Source organism: Oncorhynchus nerka, linkage group LG9a (assembly GCF_034236695.1).
Source record: "Oncorhynchus nerka isolate Pitt River linkage group LG9a, Oner_Uvic_2.0, whole genome shotgun sequence".
NCBI lineage: Eukaryota > Metazoa > Chordata > Actinopteri > Salmoniformes > Salmonidae > Oncorhynchus > Oncorhynchus nerka.
In genome coordinates, this window is record NC_088404.1 from 6,050,206 (window position 1) to 6,070,995 (window position 20,790).

The following is a 20,790-nucleotide window of genomic DNA, read 5'->3' on the forward strand; positions in this document are numbered from 1 at the left end:
AGACCCATTCTACAGGCCCTATTACAGAGACCCATTCTACAGGCTCTACAGAGACCCATTACAGAGACCCATTCTACAGGCCCTATTACAGAGACCCATTTGACAGACCCATTACAGAGACCCATTACAGAGACCCATTACAGAGACCCATTCTACAGGCTCTATAGAGACCCATTACAGAGACCCATTCTACAGGCCCTACAGAGACCCATTACAGAGACCCATTACAGAGACCCATTCTACAGGCCCGATAGAGACCCATTACAGAGACCCATTATACAGGCCCTACAGAGACCCATTACAGAGACCCATTACAGAGACCCATTCTACAGGCTCTATAGAGACCCATTACAGAGACCCATTCTACAGGCCCTACAGAGACCCATTACAGAGACCCATTACAGAGACCCATTCTACAGGCCCTACAGAGACCCATTACAGAGACCCATTACAGAGACCCATTCTACAGGCCCGATAGAGACCCATTACAGAGACCCATTATACAGGCCCTACAGAGACCCATTACAGAGACCCATTACAGAGACCCATTCTACAGGCTCTATAGAGACCCATTACAGAGACCCATTCTACAGGCCCTACAGAGACCCATTACAGAGACCCATTACAGAGACCCATTCTACAGGCTCTACAGAGACCCATTACAGAGACCCATTACAGAGACCCATTATACAGGCTCTATAGAGACCCATTACAGAGACCCATTCTACAGGCCCTACAGAGACCCATTACAGAGACCCATTACAGAGACCCATTCTACAGGCTCTACAGAGACCCATTACAGAGACCCATTACAGAGACCCATTCTACAGGCTCTATAGAGACCCATTACAGAGACCCATTCTACAGGCCCTACAGAGACCCATTACAGAGACCCATTACAGAGACCCATTACAGAGACCCAATACAGAGACCCATTCTACAGGCTCTATAGAGACCCATTGCAGAGACCCATTGCAGAGACCCATTACAGAGACCCATTACAGAGACCCATTCTACAGGCTCTATAGAGACCCATTGCAGAGACCCATTGCAGAGACCCATTACAGAGACCCATTACATAGACCCATTCTACAGGCTCTACAGAGACCCATTACAGAGACCCATTACAGAGACCCATTACAGAGACCCATTCTACAGGCCCTATAGAGACCCATTCTACAGGCCCTATAGAGACCCATTACAGAGACCCATTCTACAGGCCCTACAGAGACCCATTACAGAGACCCATTACAGAGACCCATTCTACAGGCTCTATAGAGACCCATTACAGAGACCCATTCTACAGGCCCTACAGAGACCCATTACAGAGACCCATTACAGAGACCCATTCTACAGGCCCTACAGAGACCCATTACAGAGACCCATTACAGAGACCCATTACAGAGACCCATTGCAGAGACCCATTGCAGAGACCCATTGCAGAGACCCATTACAGACCCATTACAGAGACCCATTCTACAGGCCCTACAGAGACCCATTGCAGAGACCCATTACAGAGACCCATTACAGAGACCCATTCTACAGGCCCTATAGAGACCCATTGCAGAGACCCATTACAGAGACCCATTCTACAGGCCCTATAGAGACCCATTGCAGAGACCCATTACAGAGACCCATTGCAGAGACCCATTACAGAGACCCATTACAGAGACCCATTCTACAGGCCCTATAGAGACCCATTACAGAGACCCATTGCAGAGACCCATTCTACAGGCCCTACAGAGACCCATTACAGAGACCCATTCTACAGGCCCGATAGAGACCCATTACAGAGACCCATTACAGAGACCCATTCTACAGGCCCTACAGAGACCCATTACAGAGACCCATTACAGAGACCCATTCTACAGGCTCTATAGAGACCCATTGCAGAGACCCATTACAGAGACCCATTACAGAGACCCATTCTACAGGCCCTACAGAGACCTATTACAGAGACCCATTACAGAGAGGCCCTATTACAGAGACCCATTCTACAGGCAGAGACCCATTACAGAGACCCATTACAGAGACCCATTCTACAGGCCCTATTACAGAGACCCATTACAGAGACCCATTACAGAGACCCATTCTACAGGCTCTATAGAGACCCATTGCAGAGACCCATTACAGAGACCCATTACAGAGACCCATTACAGAGACCCATTACAGAGACCCATTCTACAGGCCCTACAGAGACCTATTACAGAGACCCATTACAGAGACCCATTCTACAGGCCCTATTACAGAGACCCATTCTACAGAGACCTCTACAGGACCCATTACAGAGACCCATTTACAGAGACCCATTACAGAGACCCATAGAGACCCATTACAGAGACCCATTCTACAGGCCCTATAGAGACCCATTACAGAGACCCATTACAGAGACCCATTACAGAGACCCATTACAGAGACCCATTCTACAGGACCCCAGAGACCCATAGACCCATTACAGAGACCCATTCTACAGGCCCTACAGAGACCCATTACAGAGACCCATACAGGCCCTACAAGAGACCCATTACAGAGACCCATTCTACAGGCCCTACAGAGACCCATTACAGAGACCCATTCTACAGGCCCTACAGAGACCCATTACAGAGACTCATTACAGAGACCCATTCTACAGGCTCTATAGAGACCCATTACAGAGACCCATTCTACAGGCCCTACAGAGACCCATTACAGAGACCCATTCTACAGGCCCTACAGAGACCCATTACAGAGACCCATTCTACAGGCCCGATAGAGACCCATTACAGAGACCCATTCTACAGGCCCTACAGAGACCCATTACAGAGACCCATTACAGAGACCCATTCTACAGGCTCTATAGAGACCCATTGCAGAGACCCATTACAGAGACCCATTACAGAGACCCATTCTACAGGCCCTACAGAGACCCATTACAGAGACCCATTCTACAGGCCCTACAGAGACCTATTACAGAGACCCATTACAGAGACCCATTCTACAGGCCCTATTACAGAGACCCATTTTACAGGCCCTACAGAGACCCATTCTACAGGCCCTACAGAGACCCATTACAGAGACCCATTACAGAGACCCATTCAGAGACACACAGGCCCTATTACAGAGACCCATTACAGAGACCCATTACAGAGGCCCTACAGAGACCCATTACAGAGACCCATTACAGAGACCCATTCTACAGGCCCTATACAGAGACCCATTACAGAGACCCATTCTAGAGGCCCATTACAGAGACCCATTACAGAGACCCATTACAGAGACCCATTCTACAGGCCCTACAGAGACCCATTACAGAGACCCATTCTACAGGCCCTACAGAGACCCATTACAGAGACCCATTACAGAGACCCATTACAGAGACCCATTACAGAGACCCATTCTACAGGCCCTACAGAGACCCATTTACAGAGACCCATTTTACAGGCCCTACAGAGACCCATTACAGAGACCCATTACAGAGACCCATTCTAGGCTCAGAGACCCATTACAGAGACCCATTCTACAGGCCCTACAGAGACCCATTACAGAGACCCATTACAGAGACCCATTACAGAGACCCATTCTACAGGCTCAGGGGCCATTCTACAGGCCCTACAGAGACCCATTACAGAGACCCATTACAGAGACCCATTCTACAGGCCCTACAGAGACCCATTACAGAGACCCATTACAGAGACCCATTTTACAGGCCCGACAGAGACCCATTACAGAGACCCATTCTACAGGCCCTACAGAGACCCATTCTACAGAGCCCATTACAGAGACCCATTCTACAGGCCCTACAGAGACCCATTACAGAGACCCATTACAGAGACCCATTACAGAGACCCATTCTACAGGCCCTATTACAGAGACCCATTTTACAGGCCCTACAGAGACCCATTACAGAGACCCATTACAGAGACCCATTCTACAGGCCCTATTACAGAGACCCATTTTACAGGCCCTACAGAGACCCATTACAGAGACCCATTACAGAGACCCATTACAGAGACCCATTCTACAGGCCCTACAGAGACCCATTACAGAGACCCATTCTACAGGCCCTACAGAGACCCATTACAGAGACCCATTACAGAGACCCATTCTACAGGCTCTATAGAGACCCATTACAGAGACCCATTACAGAGACCCATTCTACAGGCCCTATAGAGACCCATTACAGAGACCCATTACAGAGACCCATTAGGCCCAGAGACCCATTACAGAGACCCATTCTACAGGCCCTACAGAGAGACCCATTACAGAGACCCATTACAGAGACCCATTCTACAGGCCCTACAGAGACCCATTACAGAGACCCATTCTACAGGCCCTACAGAGACCCATTACAGAGACCCATTCTACAGGCCCTACAGAGACCCATTACAGAGACCCATTATACAGGCCCTACAGAGACCCATTACAGAGACCCATTACAGAGACCCATTACAGAGACCCATTCTACAGGCTCTATAGAGACCCATTCTACAGGCCCTACAGAGACCCATTACAGAGACCCATTACAGAGACCCATTGCAGAGACCCATTGCAGAGACCCATTACAGAGACCCATTACAGAGACCCATTACAGAGACCCATTCTACAGGCCCTACAGAGACCCATTACAGAGACCCATTGCAGAGACCCATTACAGAGACCCATTACAGAGACCCATTCTACAGGCCCTATAGAGACCCATTGCAGAGACCCATTACAGAGACCCATTCTACAGGCCCTATAGAGACCCATTGCAGAGACCCATTACAGAGACCCATTGCAGAAACCCATTACAGAGACCCATTACAGAGACCCATTCTACAGGCCCTATAGAGACCCATTACAGAGACCCATTGCAGAGACCCATTCTACAGGCCCTACAGAGACCCATTCTACAGGCCCTATAGAGACCCATTACAGAGACCCATTACAGAGACCCATTACAGAGACCCATTCTACAGGCTCTATAGAGACCCATTACAGAGACCCATTACAGAGACCCATTACAGAGACCCATTCTACAGGCCCTATAGAGACCCATTACAGAGACCCATTACAGAGACCCATTCTACAGGCCCTACAGAGACCCATTACAGAGACCCATTCTACAGGCCCTACAGAGACCCATTACAGAGACCCATTCTACAGGCCCTACAGAGACCCATTACAGAGACCCATTCTACAGGCTCTACAGGCCCGATAGAGACCCATTACAGACCCATTACAGAGACCCATTCTACAGGCCCTACAGAGACCCATTACAGAGACCCATTACAGAGACCCATTCTACAGGCTCTATAGAGACCCATTACAGAGACCCATTACAGAGACCCATTACAGAGACCCATTACAGAGACCCATTACAGAGACCCATTCATTACAGAGACCCATTACAGAGACCCATTAGAGACCCATTCTACAGACCCATTACAGAGACCCATTCTACAGGCAGAGACCCATTACAGAGACCCATTACAGGACCCATTTTAGAGACCCATTACAGAGACCCATTACAGAGACCCATTCTACAGGCCCTAGAGACCCATTACAGAGACCCATTCTACAGGCCCTACAGAGACCCATTACAGAGACCCATTACAGAGACCCATTACAGAGACCCATTCTACAGGCCCTATAGAGACCCATTACAGAGACCCATTCTACAGGCCCTACAGAGACCCATTACAGAGACCCATTACAGAGACCCATTCTACAGGCCCTACAGAGACCCATTACAGAGACCCATTCTACAGGCCCTACAGGCCCATTACAGAGACCCATTACAGAGACCCATTCTACAGGCCCTACAGAGACCCATTACAGAGACCCATTACAGAGACCCATTCTACAGGCCCTATAGAGACCCATTACAGAGACCCATTATACATACAGAGACCCTACAGAGACCCATTACAGAGACTCATTCTACATCTACAGAGACCCATTCTACAGGCTCTATAGAGACCCATTTTACAGAGACCCATTACAGAGACCCATTCCAGGCTCTACAGAGACCCTACAGAGACCCATTACAGAGACCCATTCTACAGGCTCTATAGAGACCCATTACAGAGACCCATTCTACAGGCCCTACAGAGACCCATTACAGAGACCCATTACAGAGACCCATTCTACAGGCTCTACAGAGACCCATTACAGAGACCCATTACAGAGACCCATTCTACAGGCTCTATAGAGACCCATTACAGAGACCCATTCTACAGGCCCTACAGAGACCCATTACAGAGACCCATTACAGAGACCCAATACAGAGACCCATTCTACAGGCTCTATAGAGACCCATTTACAGAGACCCATTACAGAGACCCATTCTACAGGCCCTATAGAGACCCATTACAGAGACCCATTCTACAGGCAGAGACCCATTACAGAGACCCATTACAGAGACCCATTCTACAGGCTCTACAGAGACCCATTACAGAGACCCATTCTACAGGCTCTACAGAGACCCATTACAGAGACCCATTACAGAGCCCATTACAGAGACCCATTACAGAGACCCATTCTACAGGCCCTACAGAGACCCATTACAGAGACCCATTACAGAGACCCATTCTACAGGACCCATTACAGAGACCCATTCTACAGGACCCATTACAGAGACCCATTACAGAGACCCATTCTACAGGCCCTACAGAGACCCATTACAGAGACCCATTACAGAGACCCATTACAGAGACCCATTCTACAGAGACCTATTACAGAGACCCATTACAGAGACCCATTACAGAGACCCATTACAGAGACCCATTACAGAGACCCATTACAGAGACCCATTCTACAGGCCCTATAGAGACCCATTACAGAGACCCATTGCAGAGACCCACAGAGACCCATTACAGAGACCCATTACAGAGACCCATTCTACAGGCCCTATAGAGACCCATTACAGAGACCCATTACAGAGACCCATTCTACACAGAGACCCATTACAGAGACCCATTCTTACAGAGACCCATTACAGAGACCCATTCTACAGGCCCTATAGAGACCCATTGCAGAGACCCATTACAGAGACCCATTCTACAGGCCCTATAGAGACCCATTACAGAGACCCATTTACAGAGACCCATTGCAGAGACCCATTACAGAGACCCATTACAGAGACCCATTCTACAGGCCCTACAGAGACCCATTACAGAGACCCATTACAGAGACCCATTCTACAGGCTCTATAGAGACCCATTGCAGAGACCCATTGCAGAGACCCATTACAGAGACCCATTACAGGCCCATTACAGAGACCCATTACAGGCCCTACAGAGACCCTATTACAGAGACCCATTACAGAGACCCATTCTACAGGACCTATTACAGAGACCCATTCTACAGGCTCTACAGAGACCCATTACAGAGACCCATTCTACAGGCCCTATTACAGAGACCCATTACAGAGACCCATTACAGAGACCCATTCTACAGGCTCTATAGAGACCCATTGCAGAGACCCATTACAGAGACCCATTACAGAGACCCATTACAGAGACCCATTCTACAGGCCCTACAGAGACCTATTACAGAGACCCATTACAGAGACCCATTCTACAGGCCCTATTACAGAGACCCATTCTACAGGCTCTACAGAGACCCATTACAGAGACCCATTACAGAGACCCATTACAGAGACCCATTTTACAGGCCCTACAGAGACCCATTACAGAGACCCATTACAGAGACCCATTACAGAGACCCATTCTACAGGCCCTATAGAGACCCATTACAGAGACCCATTCTACAGGCTCTATAGAGACCCATTACAGAGACCCATTCTACAGGCCCTACAGAGACCCATTACAGAGACCCATTACAGAGACCCATTCTACAGGCTCTATAGAGACCCATTACAGAGACCCATTACAGAGACCCATTACAGAGACCCATTCTACAGGCCCTATAGAGACCCATTACAGAGACCCATTCTACAGGCCCTACAAGAGACCCATTTTACAGGCCCTACAGAGACCCATTCTACAGGCCCTACAGAGACCCATTACAGAGACCCATTACAGAGACCCATTCTACAGGCCCTACAGAGACCCATTACAGAGACCCATTACAGAGACCCATTCTACAGGCTCTATAGAGACCCATTACAGAGACCCATTCTACAGGCCCTACAGAGACCCATTACAGAGACCCATTACAGAGACCCATTACAGAGACCCATTCTACAGGCCCGATAGAGACCCATTACAGAGACCCATTATACAGGCCCTACAGAGACCCATTACAGAGACCCATTACAGAGACCCATTCTACAGGCCCTACAGAGACCCATTACAGAGACCCATTCTACAGGCCCTACAGAGACCCATTACAGAGACCCATTACAGAGACCCATTCTACAGGAGACCTATAGAGACCCATTACAGAGACCCATTCTACAGGCCCTACAGAGACCCATTACAGAGACCCATTACAGAGACCCATTCTACAGGCTCTATAGAGACCCATTACAGAGACCCATTCTACAGGCCCTACAGAGACCCATTACAGAGACCCATTACAGAGACCCATTCTACAGGCTCTACAGAGACCCATTACAGAGACCCAGGCTCTATAGAGACCCATTACAGAGACCCATTCTACAGGCCCTACAGAGACCCATTACAGAGACCCATTACAGAGACCCATTACAGAGACCCATTCTACAGGCTCTACAGAGACCCATTACAGAGACCCATTGCAGAGACCCATTACAGAGACCCATTACAGAGACCCATTACAGAGACCCATTCTACAGGCTCTAGAGACCCATTAGAGACCCATTCAGAGGCCTTACAGAGACCCATTACATAGACCCATTCTACAGGCCCTACAGAGACCCATTACAGAGACCCATTACAGAGACCCATTACAGAGACCCATTACAGAGACCCATTCTACAGGCCCAGAGACCCATTACAGAGACCCATTACAGAGACCCATTCTACAGAGACCCATTCTACAGGCCCTATAGAGACCCATTACAGAGACCCATTCTACAGGCCCTACAGAGACCCATTACAGAGACCCATTACAGAGACCCATTCTACAGGCCCTATAGAGACCCATTACAGAGACCCATACAGAGACCCTACAGAGACCCATTTACAGAGACCCTACAGAGACCCATTCACAGGCCCTACAGAGACCCATTACAGAGACCCATTGCAGAGACCCATTGCAGAGACCCATTGCAGAGACCCATTACAGAGACCCATTCTACAGGCCCTATAGAGACCCATTGCAGAGACCCATTACAGAGACCCATTCTACAGGCCCGATAGAGACCCATTACAGAGACCCATTACAGAGACCCATTCTACAGGCCCTATAGAGACCCATTGCAGAGACCCATTACAGAGACCCATTCTACAGGCCCTATAGAGACCCATTGCAGAGACCCATTACAGAGACCCATTGCAGAGACCCATTACAGAGACCCATTACAGAGACCCATTCTACAGGCCCTACAGAGACCCATTACAGAGACCCATTACAGAGACCCATTCTACAGGCTCTATAGAGACCCATTGCAGAGACCCATTGCAGAGACCCATTACAGAGACCCATTACAGAGACCCATTACAGAGACCCATTCTACAGGCCCTACAGAGACCTATTACAGAGACCCATTACAGAGACCCATTCTACAGGACCTATTACAGAGACCCATTCTACAGGCTCTACAGAGACCCATTACAGAGACCCATTCTACAGGCCCTATTACAGAGACCCATTACAGAGACCCATTACAGAGACCCATTCTACAGGCTCTATAGAGACCCATTGCAGAGACCCATTACAGAGACCCATTACAGAGACCCATTACAGAGACCCATTCTACAGGCCCTACAGAGACCTATTACAGAGACCCATTACAGAGACCCATTCTACAGGCCCTATTACAGAGACCCATTCTACAGGCTCTACAGAGACCCATTACAGAGACCCATTACAGAGACCCATTCTACAGGCCCTATTACAGAGACCCATTTTACAGGCCCTACAGAGACCCATTACAGAGACCCATTACAGAGACCCATTACAGAGACCCATTCTACAGGCCCTATAGAGACCCATTACAGAGACCCATTCTACAGGCTCTATAGAGACCCATTACAGAGACCCATTCTACAGGCCCTACAGAGACCCATTACAGAGACCCATTACAGAGACCCATTCTACAGGCTCTATAGAGACCCATTGCAGAGACCCATTACAGAGACCCATTACAGAGACCCATTCTACAGGCCCTATAGAGACCCATTACAGAGACCCATTCTACAGGCCCTATTACAGAGACCCATTTTACAGGCCCTACAGAGACCCATTCTACAGGCCCTACAGAGACCCATTACAGAGACCCATTACAGAGACCCATTCTACAGGCCCTACGGAGACCCATTACAGAGACCCATTACAGAGACCCATTCTACAGGCTCTATAGAGACCCATTACAGAGACCCATTCTACAGGCCCTACAGAGACCCATTACAGAGACCCATTACAGAGACCCATTCTACAGGCCCGATAGAGACCCATTACAGAGACCCATTATACAGGCCCTACAGAGACCCATTACAGAGACCCATTACAGAGACCCATTCTACAGGCCCTACAGAGACCCATTACAGAGACCCATTATACAGGCCCTACAGAGACCCATTACAGAGACCCATTACAGAGACCCATTCTACAGGCTCTATAGAGACCCATTACAGAGACCCATTCTACAGGCCCTACAGAGACCCATTACAGAGACCCATTACAGAGACCCATTCTACAGGCTCTATAGAGACCCATTACAGAGACCCATTCTACAGGCCCTACAGAGACCCATTACAGAGACCCATTACAGAGACCCATTCTACAGGCTCTACAGAGACCCATTACAGAGACCCATTCTACAGGCTCTATAGAGACCCATTACAGAGACCCATTCTACAGGCCCTACAGAGACCCATTACAGAGACCCATTACAGAGACCCAATACAGAGACCCATTCTACAGGCTCTATAGAGACCCATTGCAGAGACCCATTGCAGAGACCCATTACAGAGACCCATTACAGAGACCCATTACAGAGACCCATTCTACAGGCTCTATAGAGACCCATTGCAGAGACCCATTGCAGAGACCCATTACAGAGACCCATTACAGAGACCCATTCTACAGGCTCTACAGAGACCCATTACAGAGACCCATTACAGAGACCCATTACAGAGACCCATTCTACAGGCCCTACAGAGACCCATTACAGAGACCCATTACAGAGACCCATTCTACAGGCCCTATAGAGACCCATTCTACAGGCCCTATAGAGACCCATTACAGAGACCCATTCTACAGGCCCTACAGAGACCCATTACAGAGACCCATTACAGAGACCCATTCTACAGGCTCTATAGAGACCCATTACAGAGACCCATTCTACAGGCCCTACAGAGACCCATTACAGAGACCCATTACAGAGACCCATTCTACAGGCCCTACAGAGACCCATTACAGAGACCCATTGCAGAGACCCATTGCAGAGACCCATTGCAGAGACCCATTGCAGAGACCCATTGCAGAGACCCATTACAGAGACCCATTACAGAGACCCATTCTACAGGCCCTACAGAGACCCATTACAGAGACCCATTGCAGAGACCCATTACAGAGACCCATTACAGAGACCCATTCTACAGGCCCTATAGAGACCCATTGCAGAGACCCATTACAGAGACCCATTCTACAGGCCCTATAGAGACCCATTGCAGAGACCCATTACAGAGACCCATTGCAGAGACCCATTACAGAGACCCATTACAGAGACCCATTCTACAGGCCCTATAGAGACCCATTACAGAGACCCATTGCAGAGACCCATTCTACAGGCCCTACAGAGACCCATTACAGAGACCCATTCTACAGGCCCGATAGAGACCCATTACAGAGACCCATTACAGAGACCCATTCTACAGGCCCTACAGAGACCCATTACAGAGACCCATTCTACAGGCTCTATAGAGACCCATTGCAGAGACCCATTACAGAGACCCATTACAGAGACCCATTACAGAGACCCATTCTACAGGCCCTACAGAGACCTATTACAGAGACCCATTCTACAGGCCCTATTACAGAGACCCATTCTACAGGCTCTACAGAGACCCATTACAGAGACCCATTACAGAGACCCATTCTACAGGCCCTATTACAGAGACCCATTACAGAGACCCATTACAGAGACCCATTCTACAGGCTCTATAGAGACCCATTGCAGAGACCCATTACAGAGACCCATTACAGAGACCCATTACAGAGACCCATTCTACAGGCCCTACAGAGACCTATTACAGAGACCCATTACAGAGACCCATTCTACAGGCCCTATTACAGAGACCCATTCTACAGGCTCTACAGAGACCCATTACAGAGACCCATTACAGAGACCCATTCTACAGGCCCTATTACAGAGACCCATTTTACAGGCCCTACAGAGACCCATTACAGAGACCCATTACAGAGACCCATTACAGAGACCCATTCTACAGGCCCTATAGAGACCCATTACAGAGACCCATTCTACAGGCCCGACAGAGACCCATTACATTGACCCATTATACAGGCCCTATAGAGACCCATTACAGAGACCCATTCTACAGGCCCTACAGAGACCCATTACAGAGACCCATTCTACAGGCCCTACAGAGACCCATTCTACAGGCTCTATAGAGACCCATTACAGAGACCCATTCTACAGGCCCTACAGAGACCCATTACAGAGACCCATTACAGAGACCCATTACAGAGACCCATTCTACAGGCTCTACAGAGACCCATTACAGAGACCCATTACAGAGACCCATTCTACAGGCCCTATTACAGAGACCCATTTTACAGGCCCTATTACAGAGACCCATTACAGAGACCCATTGCAGAGACCCATTGCAGAGACCCATTCTACAGGCCCTATAGAGACCCATTATAGAGACCCATTGCAGAGACCCATTCTACAGGCCCTACAGAGACCCATTACAGAGACCCATTCTACAGGCCCTATAGAGACCCATTACAGAGACCCATTACAGAGACCCATTCTACAGGCTCTATAGAGACCCATTACAGAGACCCATTACAGAGACCCATTACAGAGACCCATTACAGAGACCCATTCTACAGGCCCTATAGAGACCCATTCTACAGGCCCTATTACAGAGACCCATTTTACAGGCCCTACAGAGACCCATTACAGAGACCCATTACAGAGACCCATTACAGAGACCCATTCTACAGGCCCTACAGAGACCCATTACAGAGACCCATTACAGAGACCCATTCTACAGGCCCTACAGAGACCCATTACAGAGACCCATTACAGAGACCCATTACAGAGACCCATTCTACAGGCTCTATAGAGACCCATTACAGAGACCCATTCTACAGGCCCTACAGAGACCCATTACAGAGACCCATTACAGAGACCCATTCTACAGGCCCGATAGAGACCCATTACAGAGACCCATTATACAGGCCCTACAGAGACCCATTACAGAGACCCATTACAGAGACCCATTCTACAGGCTCTATAGAGACCCATTACAGAGACCCATTCTACAGGCCCTATTACAGAGACCCATTTTACAGGCCCTACAGAGACCCATTACAGAGACCCATTACATAGACCCATTCTACAGGCTCTATAGAGACCCATTGCAGAGACCCATTACAGAGACCCATTACAGAGACCCATTACAGAGACCCATTCTACAGGCCCTACAGAGACCTATTACAGAGACCCATTACAGAGACCCATTCTACAGGCCCTATTACAGAGACCCATTCTACAGGCTCTACAGAGACCCATTACAGAGACCCATTCTACAGGCCCTATTACAGAGACCCATTTTACAGGCCCTACAGAGACCCATTACAGAGACCCATTCTACAGGCCCTATAGAGACCCATTACAGAGACCCATTCTACAGGCCCGACAGAGACCCATTACATTGACCCATTATACAGGCCCTATAGAGACCCATTACAGAGACCCATTCTACAGGCCCTACAGAGACCCATTACAGAGACCCATTACAGAGACCCATTCTACAGGCCCTACAGAGACCCATTACAGAGACCCATTCTACAGGCCCTACAGAGACCCATTCTACAGGCTCTATAGAGACCCATTACAGAGACCCATTCTACAGGCCCTACAGAGACCCATTACAGAGACCCATTACAGAGACCCATTACAGAAACCCATTACAGAAACCCATTCTACAGGCTCTACAGAGACCCATTACAGAGACCCATTACAGAGACCCATTCTACAGGCCCTATTACAGAGACCCATTTTACAGGCCCTATTACAGAGACCCATTACAGAGACCCATTACAGAGACCCATTGCAGAGACCCATTGCAGAGACCCATTGCAGAGACCCATTGCAGAGACCCATTCTACAGGCCCTATAGAGACCCATTATAGAGACCCATTGCAGAGACCCATTACAGAGACCCATTCTACAGGCCCTACAGAGACCCATTACAGAGACCCATTCTACAGGCCCTATAGAGACCCATTACAGAGACCCATTACAGAGACCCATTACAGAGACCCATTCTACAGGCTCTATAGAGACCCATTACAGAGACCCATTACAGAGACCCATTACAGAGACCCATTACAGAGACCCATTCTACAGGCCCTACAGAGACCCATTACAGAGACCCATTCTACAGGCCCGATAGAGACCCATTACAGAGACCCTTTCTACAGGCCCTACAGAGACCCATTCTACAGGCTCTACAGAGAGACAGGGAAAATGTTTGAGTGAATATATAAAAGGTAGGAGGTTTGAACACATTTGTTTCAGAATGACTACATACCATCTCCACCAGCTTCTCTAAGAAAGGAACCAGCTTGAGGAGCTCGGTATCATTCCTGTCCATGAACCAGCTCTCGATGGGAATCCCATTGGAAAGCTGTGATTGAGAACAAAAAGGAGGTTTTTGAATTGCGATATCACACTAAAATGTAATTATGAGAGACTTTGCTGATACTTTTATCCAACGACTTACTGTGTGTATACACACACACACACACACACACACACACACACACACACACACACACAGTGGGGCAAAAAAGTATTTAGTCAGCCACCAATTGTGCAAGTTCTCCCACTTAAAAAGATGAGAGGCCTGTAATTTTCATCATAGGTACACTTCAACGATGACAGACAAAATGAAAAGAAAAAAATCCATAAAATCACATTGTAGAATTATGGTGGAAAATAAGTATTTGGTCACCTACAAACAAGCAATATTTCTCGCTCTCACAGACCTGTAACTTCTTCTTTAAGAGGCTCCTCTGTCCTCCACTCATTACCTGTATTAATGGCACCTGTTTGAACTTGTTATCAGTATAAAAGACACCTGTCCACAACCTCAAACAGTCACACTCCAAACTCCACTATGGCCATGACCAAAGAGCTGTCAAAGGACACCAAAAACAAAATTGTAGACCTGCACTCGGCTGGGAAGACTGAATCTGCAATAGATAAGCAGCTTGGTTTGAAGAAATCAACTGTGGGAGCAATTATTAGGAAATGGAAGACATACAAGACCACTGATAATCTCCCTCGATCTGGGGCTCCACGCAAGATCTCACCCCGTGGGGTCAAAATGATCACAAGAAAGGTGAGCAAAAATCCCAAAACCACACGGGGGGACCTAGTGAATGACCTGCAGAGAGCTGGGACCAAAGTAACAAAGCCTACCATCAGTAACACACTACGCCGCCAGGGACTCAAATCCTGCAGTGCCAGATGTGTCCCCCTGCTTAAGCCAGTACATGTCCAGGCCCGTCTGAAGTTTGCTAGAGAGCATTTGGATGATCCAGAAAAAGATTTGGAGAATGACATATGGTCAGATGAAACCAAAATATAACTTTTTGGTAAAAACTCAACTCGTCGTGTTTGGAGGACAAAGAATGCTGAGATGCATCCAAAGAACACAATTTCTATTGTGAAGCATGGGGGTGGAGACATCATGCTTTGGGGATGTTTTTCTGCAAAGGGACCAGGACGACTGATCCGTGTAAAGGAAAGAATGAATGGGGCCATGTATCGTGAGATTTTGAGTGAAAACCGCTTTCCATCAGCAAGGGCATTGAAGATGAAACGTGGCTGGGTCTTTCAGCATGACAATGATCCCAGGTCCTGGAGTGGCCTAGCCAGTCTCCAGATCTCAACCCCATAGAAAATCTTTGGAGGGAGTTGAAAATCCGTGTTGCCCAGCAACAGCCCCAAAAACATCACTGCTCTAGAGGAGATCTGCATGGAGGAATGGGCCAAAATACCAGCAACAGTGTGTGAAAACCTTGTGAAGACTTACAGAAAAGTTTGACCTCTGTCATTGCCAACAAAGGGTATATAACAAAGTATTGAGAAACTTTTGTTATTGACCAAATACTTCTTTTTCCACCATAATTTGCAAATAAATTCATAAAAATCCTACTATGTGATTTTCTGGATTTTTTCTTACATTTTGTCTGTCATAGTTGAAGTGTACCTGTGATGAAAATTACAGGCCTCTCATCTTTTTATGTGGGAAAACTTGCACAATTGGTGGCTGACTAAATACTTTTTTGCCCCACTGTGTATATATATATATATATATACAGACACAAAGTGTGTGTGCGATTCCTGTGGGCTATATGTAGTAGCTGTACTGTGAAAGGTATGACCGGCGTACCTGATAGGCGAAGGCTTGAGGTGAATTGTCTATTATTACAGTCTTAGAAAGATCTCTTCCCAGAATGTTTAAGTCCTTGATGTAGTTTCCTTGAACACATACACAGTGCTCACGGAACAACCGATGTCTGTAGGAGGTAGAAGAAAAAACAACAACGATTAAAAGTCTAGTGTAGCCGTTTAATTGGAAATTAGCTCAACCTTTCTCTACCACTGTGTTCCCAAAATGGCACCTTATTCCCTACGTTAGGGCTCTGATCTAAAAAATAAAATTAAAAAAGTTGTGCGCTACGTAGGGTTCCGTTTGGGACGCAATCCACGGTGAAACTTGGTCGGTCGTAATCATTCAATAAGCGATAAGGTTGTTCCTTCACTGACCTGACCAACTGTTTCTTGGGGTCCAGGATGTTGAGCAGCTTGTCTGCATACACCTTCTTAGAGGCAGTGAACAGAATGATCTGTGAATGAATCGAAGGGGGGAAAGAAATGAAACAAACAGCATAACACTTTTATGATCTGAAATGGCATTTCCCCGATTCTTTGTCCCAGTGAAGTCTACAGAGATCAGTGGTCCCGTTTAGCTCAGTTGGTAGAGGATGGTGCTTGTAACACCAGGGTTGTGGGTTCGATTCCCCACGGGGGACCAGTATGAAGATGTATGCACTCACTACTGGATCATAGAGTCTGTTAAATGACTCACTACTGTAGTGTCTCTGGATCAGAGAGTCTGTTAATTAAATGACTCACTACTGTAGTGTCTCTGGATTAGAGAGTCTGATAAGAGAGTCTGCTAAATGACTCACTACTGTAGTGACTCTGGATGAGAGAGTCTGATAAGAGTCTGTTGAATGACTCACTACTGTAGTGACTCTGGATCAGAGAGTCTGCTAAATGACTCACTACTGTAGTGGCTCTGGATCAGAGAGTCTGATAAATGACTCACTACTGTAGTGTCTCTGGATTAGAGAGTCTGCTAAATGACTCACTACTGTAGTGGCTCTGGATCAGAGAGTCTGCTAAATGACTCACTACTGTAGTGTCTCTGGATTAGAGAGAGTAAATGACTAACATTTATTTTTAAAAAGACACGTAGAACCTCACCTCGTAAATTTGAGACATGCGCTCCAGGAACTCTCTGAAAAACGGCCTCAACCGCACGTACACCTGCAGAGAAGAGGGAAAATAACAGGAAATGGAAATATATCCAACTGCTCTTCACGGACTACGGTTACACACGCACACAATAATGAATACATTGTGCATAGTCAGATAAATATAACGGTTCGATTTAAAAAACATTTATTTCCCTAATAATCCTGTTAAAATGAACACATCTGAAAATCAGGGCTACCTGACGGGACTCTTGATAAATTGTAAGTTAGAACACTTTATTTTATCACAGCGACCATGTTATTCTTTGGGAAGCATCATATTTGATTCTGAGTATCGGACATATGAAGTTAGGTGAAAACCACTTCCAAGACGTATTTCATTCAGTTGATTCCGAACTCACTTCACCTCGCGCTACAGAGCGAGGCTCTCGGCTGGTGCTAGCACACGTACAGATCAAATACACCGCTGGAACGCCGACTGACCTAATAATTCATAAAAGATTGCTCCGGAAAAAATGCATTTAAAAAAAATAATAATAATAATTTAATCCTCGTATGCTTACTTTGATTTTGACTTTACGCCGATTAAGATAAACAAAGCAAGGTGTTTACATGACTATTGCCTCATCTGCCTACTGTCGTAAACAGTTTAATATCGAATTATTTCCTGTGCGTGTAAACGTACTCACTGAAAAGAGAGGCGTTTTCCATGACAAGCACATAAAACCTACGGCTTTTTCTAAATGTCTTTTCTAGAGTCCTCATGTCCACTCTAAATACCGTACATGTAAGAGCAAACCCACGGGGAAAAGACGTTGGATAGTCTCTTTACAATAAGGTTTGAGAAGAAAGTGAGGACACAAGGAATCAAGGAAAGACGTATTGAGAAACAGCCCTTTCTCAATCACCTTGACGATTACAGACTTCTGAAACTTGAATTAGCCTTATTAACATCACTGAGGGAAAGAGAGAAAAATAACATTTTAAAAAAGTTCCCATTCTGTCAGAACATGTTAGAGAGAAAGGGCCACAGTCTGGTTCAAGTCAACAAGACAGCCGTGAGTTGGGGGAGGAGTTGGGGGAGGAGTGAGGAATTTGGGCCGAGGTCAGGTCAGATAAAGCGAGAAAGAACAGGCGTAGTTAAATTCTGCCTAGCAACGGAGATCTATTGGCTGTCCAGACGTGTAACGATGAGACTCCGCACAGGAGGAAGGTATAAATATACAGACTAGGGTAAACATGTCTTTGTCGTATGCAATGGTGTGTGGCCCAGTGGGTGGATGAACTTGGTTTGAGTTTCACTAGTTGTCCCGGTGAGTTTTACTCTGTCAGAACCTAACAAAATGTTTAAAAATAAACTGTGTGTTTCTGTGCCGTCACAGCCTTGTTGTACCCACCTGATAGATGACGTCTTGGAACAGGACAGGGAAGGTCAGGCCTGCGTCGTCCAACTCATTCAGACTACAGTGCACCAACGTCTCGTCCTGATCAATACACAAACACCTTCTGGTTTAGTGGTTGTTGTTTTTTTTACCTACTTTAGTTGAATGTTTCTGATTTGTACGTCGATCTGAACAAGAGCGTTTTGAACAAAATAAATTAACACATTTTAGAACATTCTGTAGATATCGTAGACTCAAAATGCATCTTGGGACATTCAGGACGACTACAGGTAATCTCCCAAAATAATAAAAGAAATCTGTTGATGGCACTCGGTTGTTCAGGAACATATGGGACTGTAATCTCACCAGTTCTAGAACATATAGGACTGTAATCTCACTAGAACCAGAGAGAACATATGGGACTGTAATCTCACTAGAACCAGAGAGAACATATAGGACTGTAATCTCACTAGAACATATGGGACTGTAATCTCACTAGAACCAGGGAGAACATATGGGACTGTAATCTCACTAGAACCAGAGAGAACATATGGGACTGTAATCTCACTAGAACCAGAGAGAACATATGGGACTGTAATCTCACTAGAACCAGAGAGAACATATGGGACTGTAATCTCACTAGAACATATGGGACTGTAATCTCACTAGAACATATGGGACTGTAATCTCACTAGAACATATGGGACTGTAATCTCACTAGAACATATGGGACTGTAATCTCACTAGAACATATGGGACTGTAATCTCACTAGAACATATGGGACTGTAATCTCACTAGAACATATGGGACTGTAATCTCACTAGAACATATGGGACTGTAATCTCACTAGAACCAGGGAGAACATATAGGACTGTAATCTCACTAGAACCAGGGAGAACATATGGGACTGTAATCTCACTAGAACCAGAGAGAACATATAGGACTGTAATCTCACCAGATCTAGAACCAGGGAGAACATATGGGACTGTAATCTCACTAGAACATATGGGACTGTAATCTCACTAGAACATATGGGACTGTAATCTCACTAGAACATATGGGACTGTAATCTCACTAGAACCAGGGAGAACATATGGGACTGTAATCTCACTAGAACATATGGGACTGTAATCTCACTAGAACACTAGAACATATGGGACTGTAATCTCACTAGAACATATGGGACTGTAATCTCACTAGAACATATGGGACTGTAATCTCACCAAATCTAGAACCAGGGAGAACTCTGGTGTGCTGCGTGTTTTAAGGGGCAGTGCTGGTTTCCTGGCTATCTGCTCCTCTGTCAACGGAGGCACGTGCTTGATGAAGAAGTACCTGAAAACAGAGGAGGCACAGATATCTTAGTTGATCTAAATCGTTGGTCCTCGCTCACTATTACTAAGTAACTAAATGTTATTTGTCACATACACATGGTTAGCAGATGTTAATGCGAGTGCAGCGAAATGCTTGTAGGTTAGATGGTGTGATAAGACAGGTGGGGTTTGTCTGTTTAAAATGGAATCAAATGTTTCCTTTTTTAAAATGTATTTTTACGTTCAAATCCCCAAA

General features: G+C 46.6%; 1 protein-coding gene across 1 annotated transcript in view; it reads right to left on the bottom strand.

Annotated features, from left to right (window-relative positions):
• LOC115124974 (CTD small phosphatase-like protein 2-A) overlaps positions 1–20,790 on the bottom strand; it is a 49,041-nt gene that overhangs the window by 14,775 nt on the left and 13,476 nt on the right. Inside the window, exons 7-12 of the mRNA XM_065022253.1 lie at positions 20,445–20,556; positions 19,236–19,322; positions 17,828–17,890; positions 17,105–17,184; positions 16,728–16,854; positions 14,859–14,954 (exon numbers count right to left, since the gene is read on the bottom strand). Of these exons, the coding sequence (XP_064878325.1) occupies positions 14,859–14,954; positions 16,728–16,854; positions 17,105–17,184; positions 17,828–17,890; positions 19,236–19,322; positions 20,445–20,556 (565 nt within the window). The remainder of the gene's footprint in view (positions 1–14,858; positions 14,955–16,727; positions 16,855–17,104; positions 17,185–17,827; positions 17,891–19,235; positions 19,323–20,444; positions 20,557–20,790) is intronic.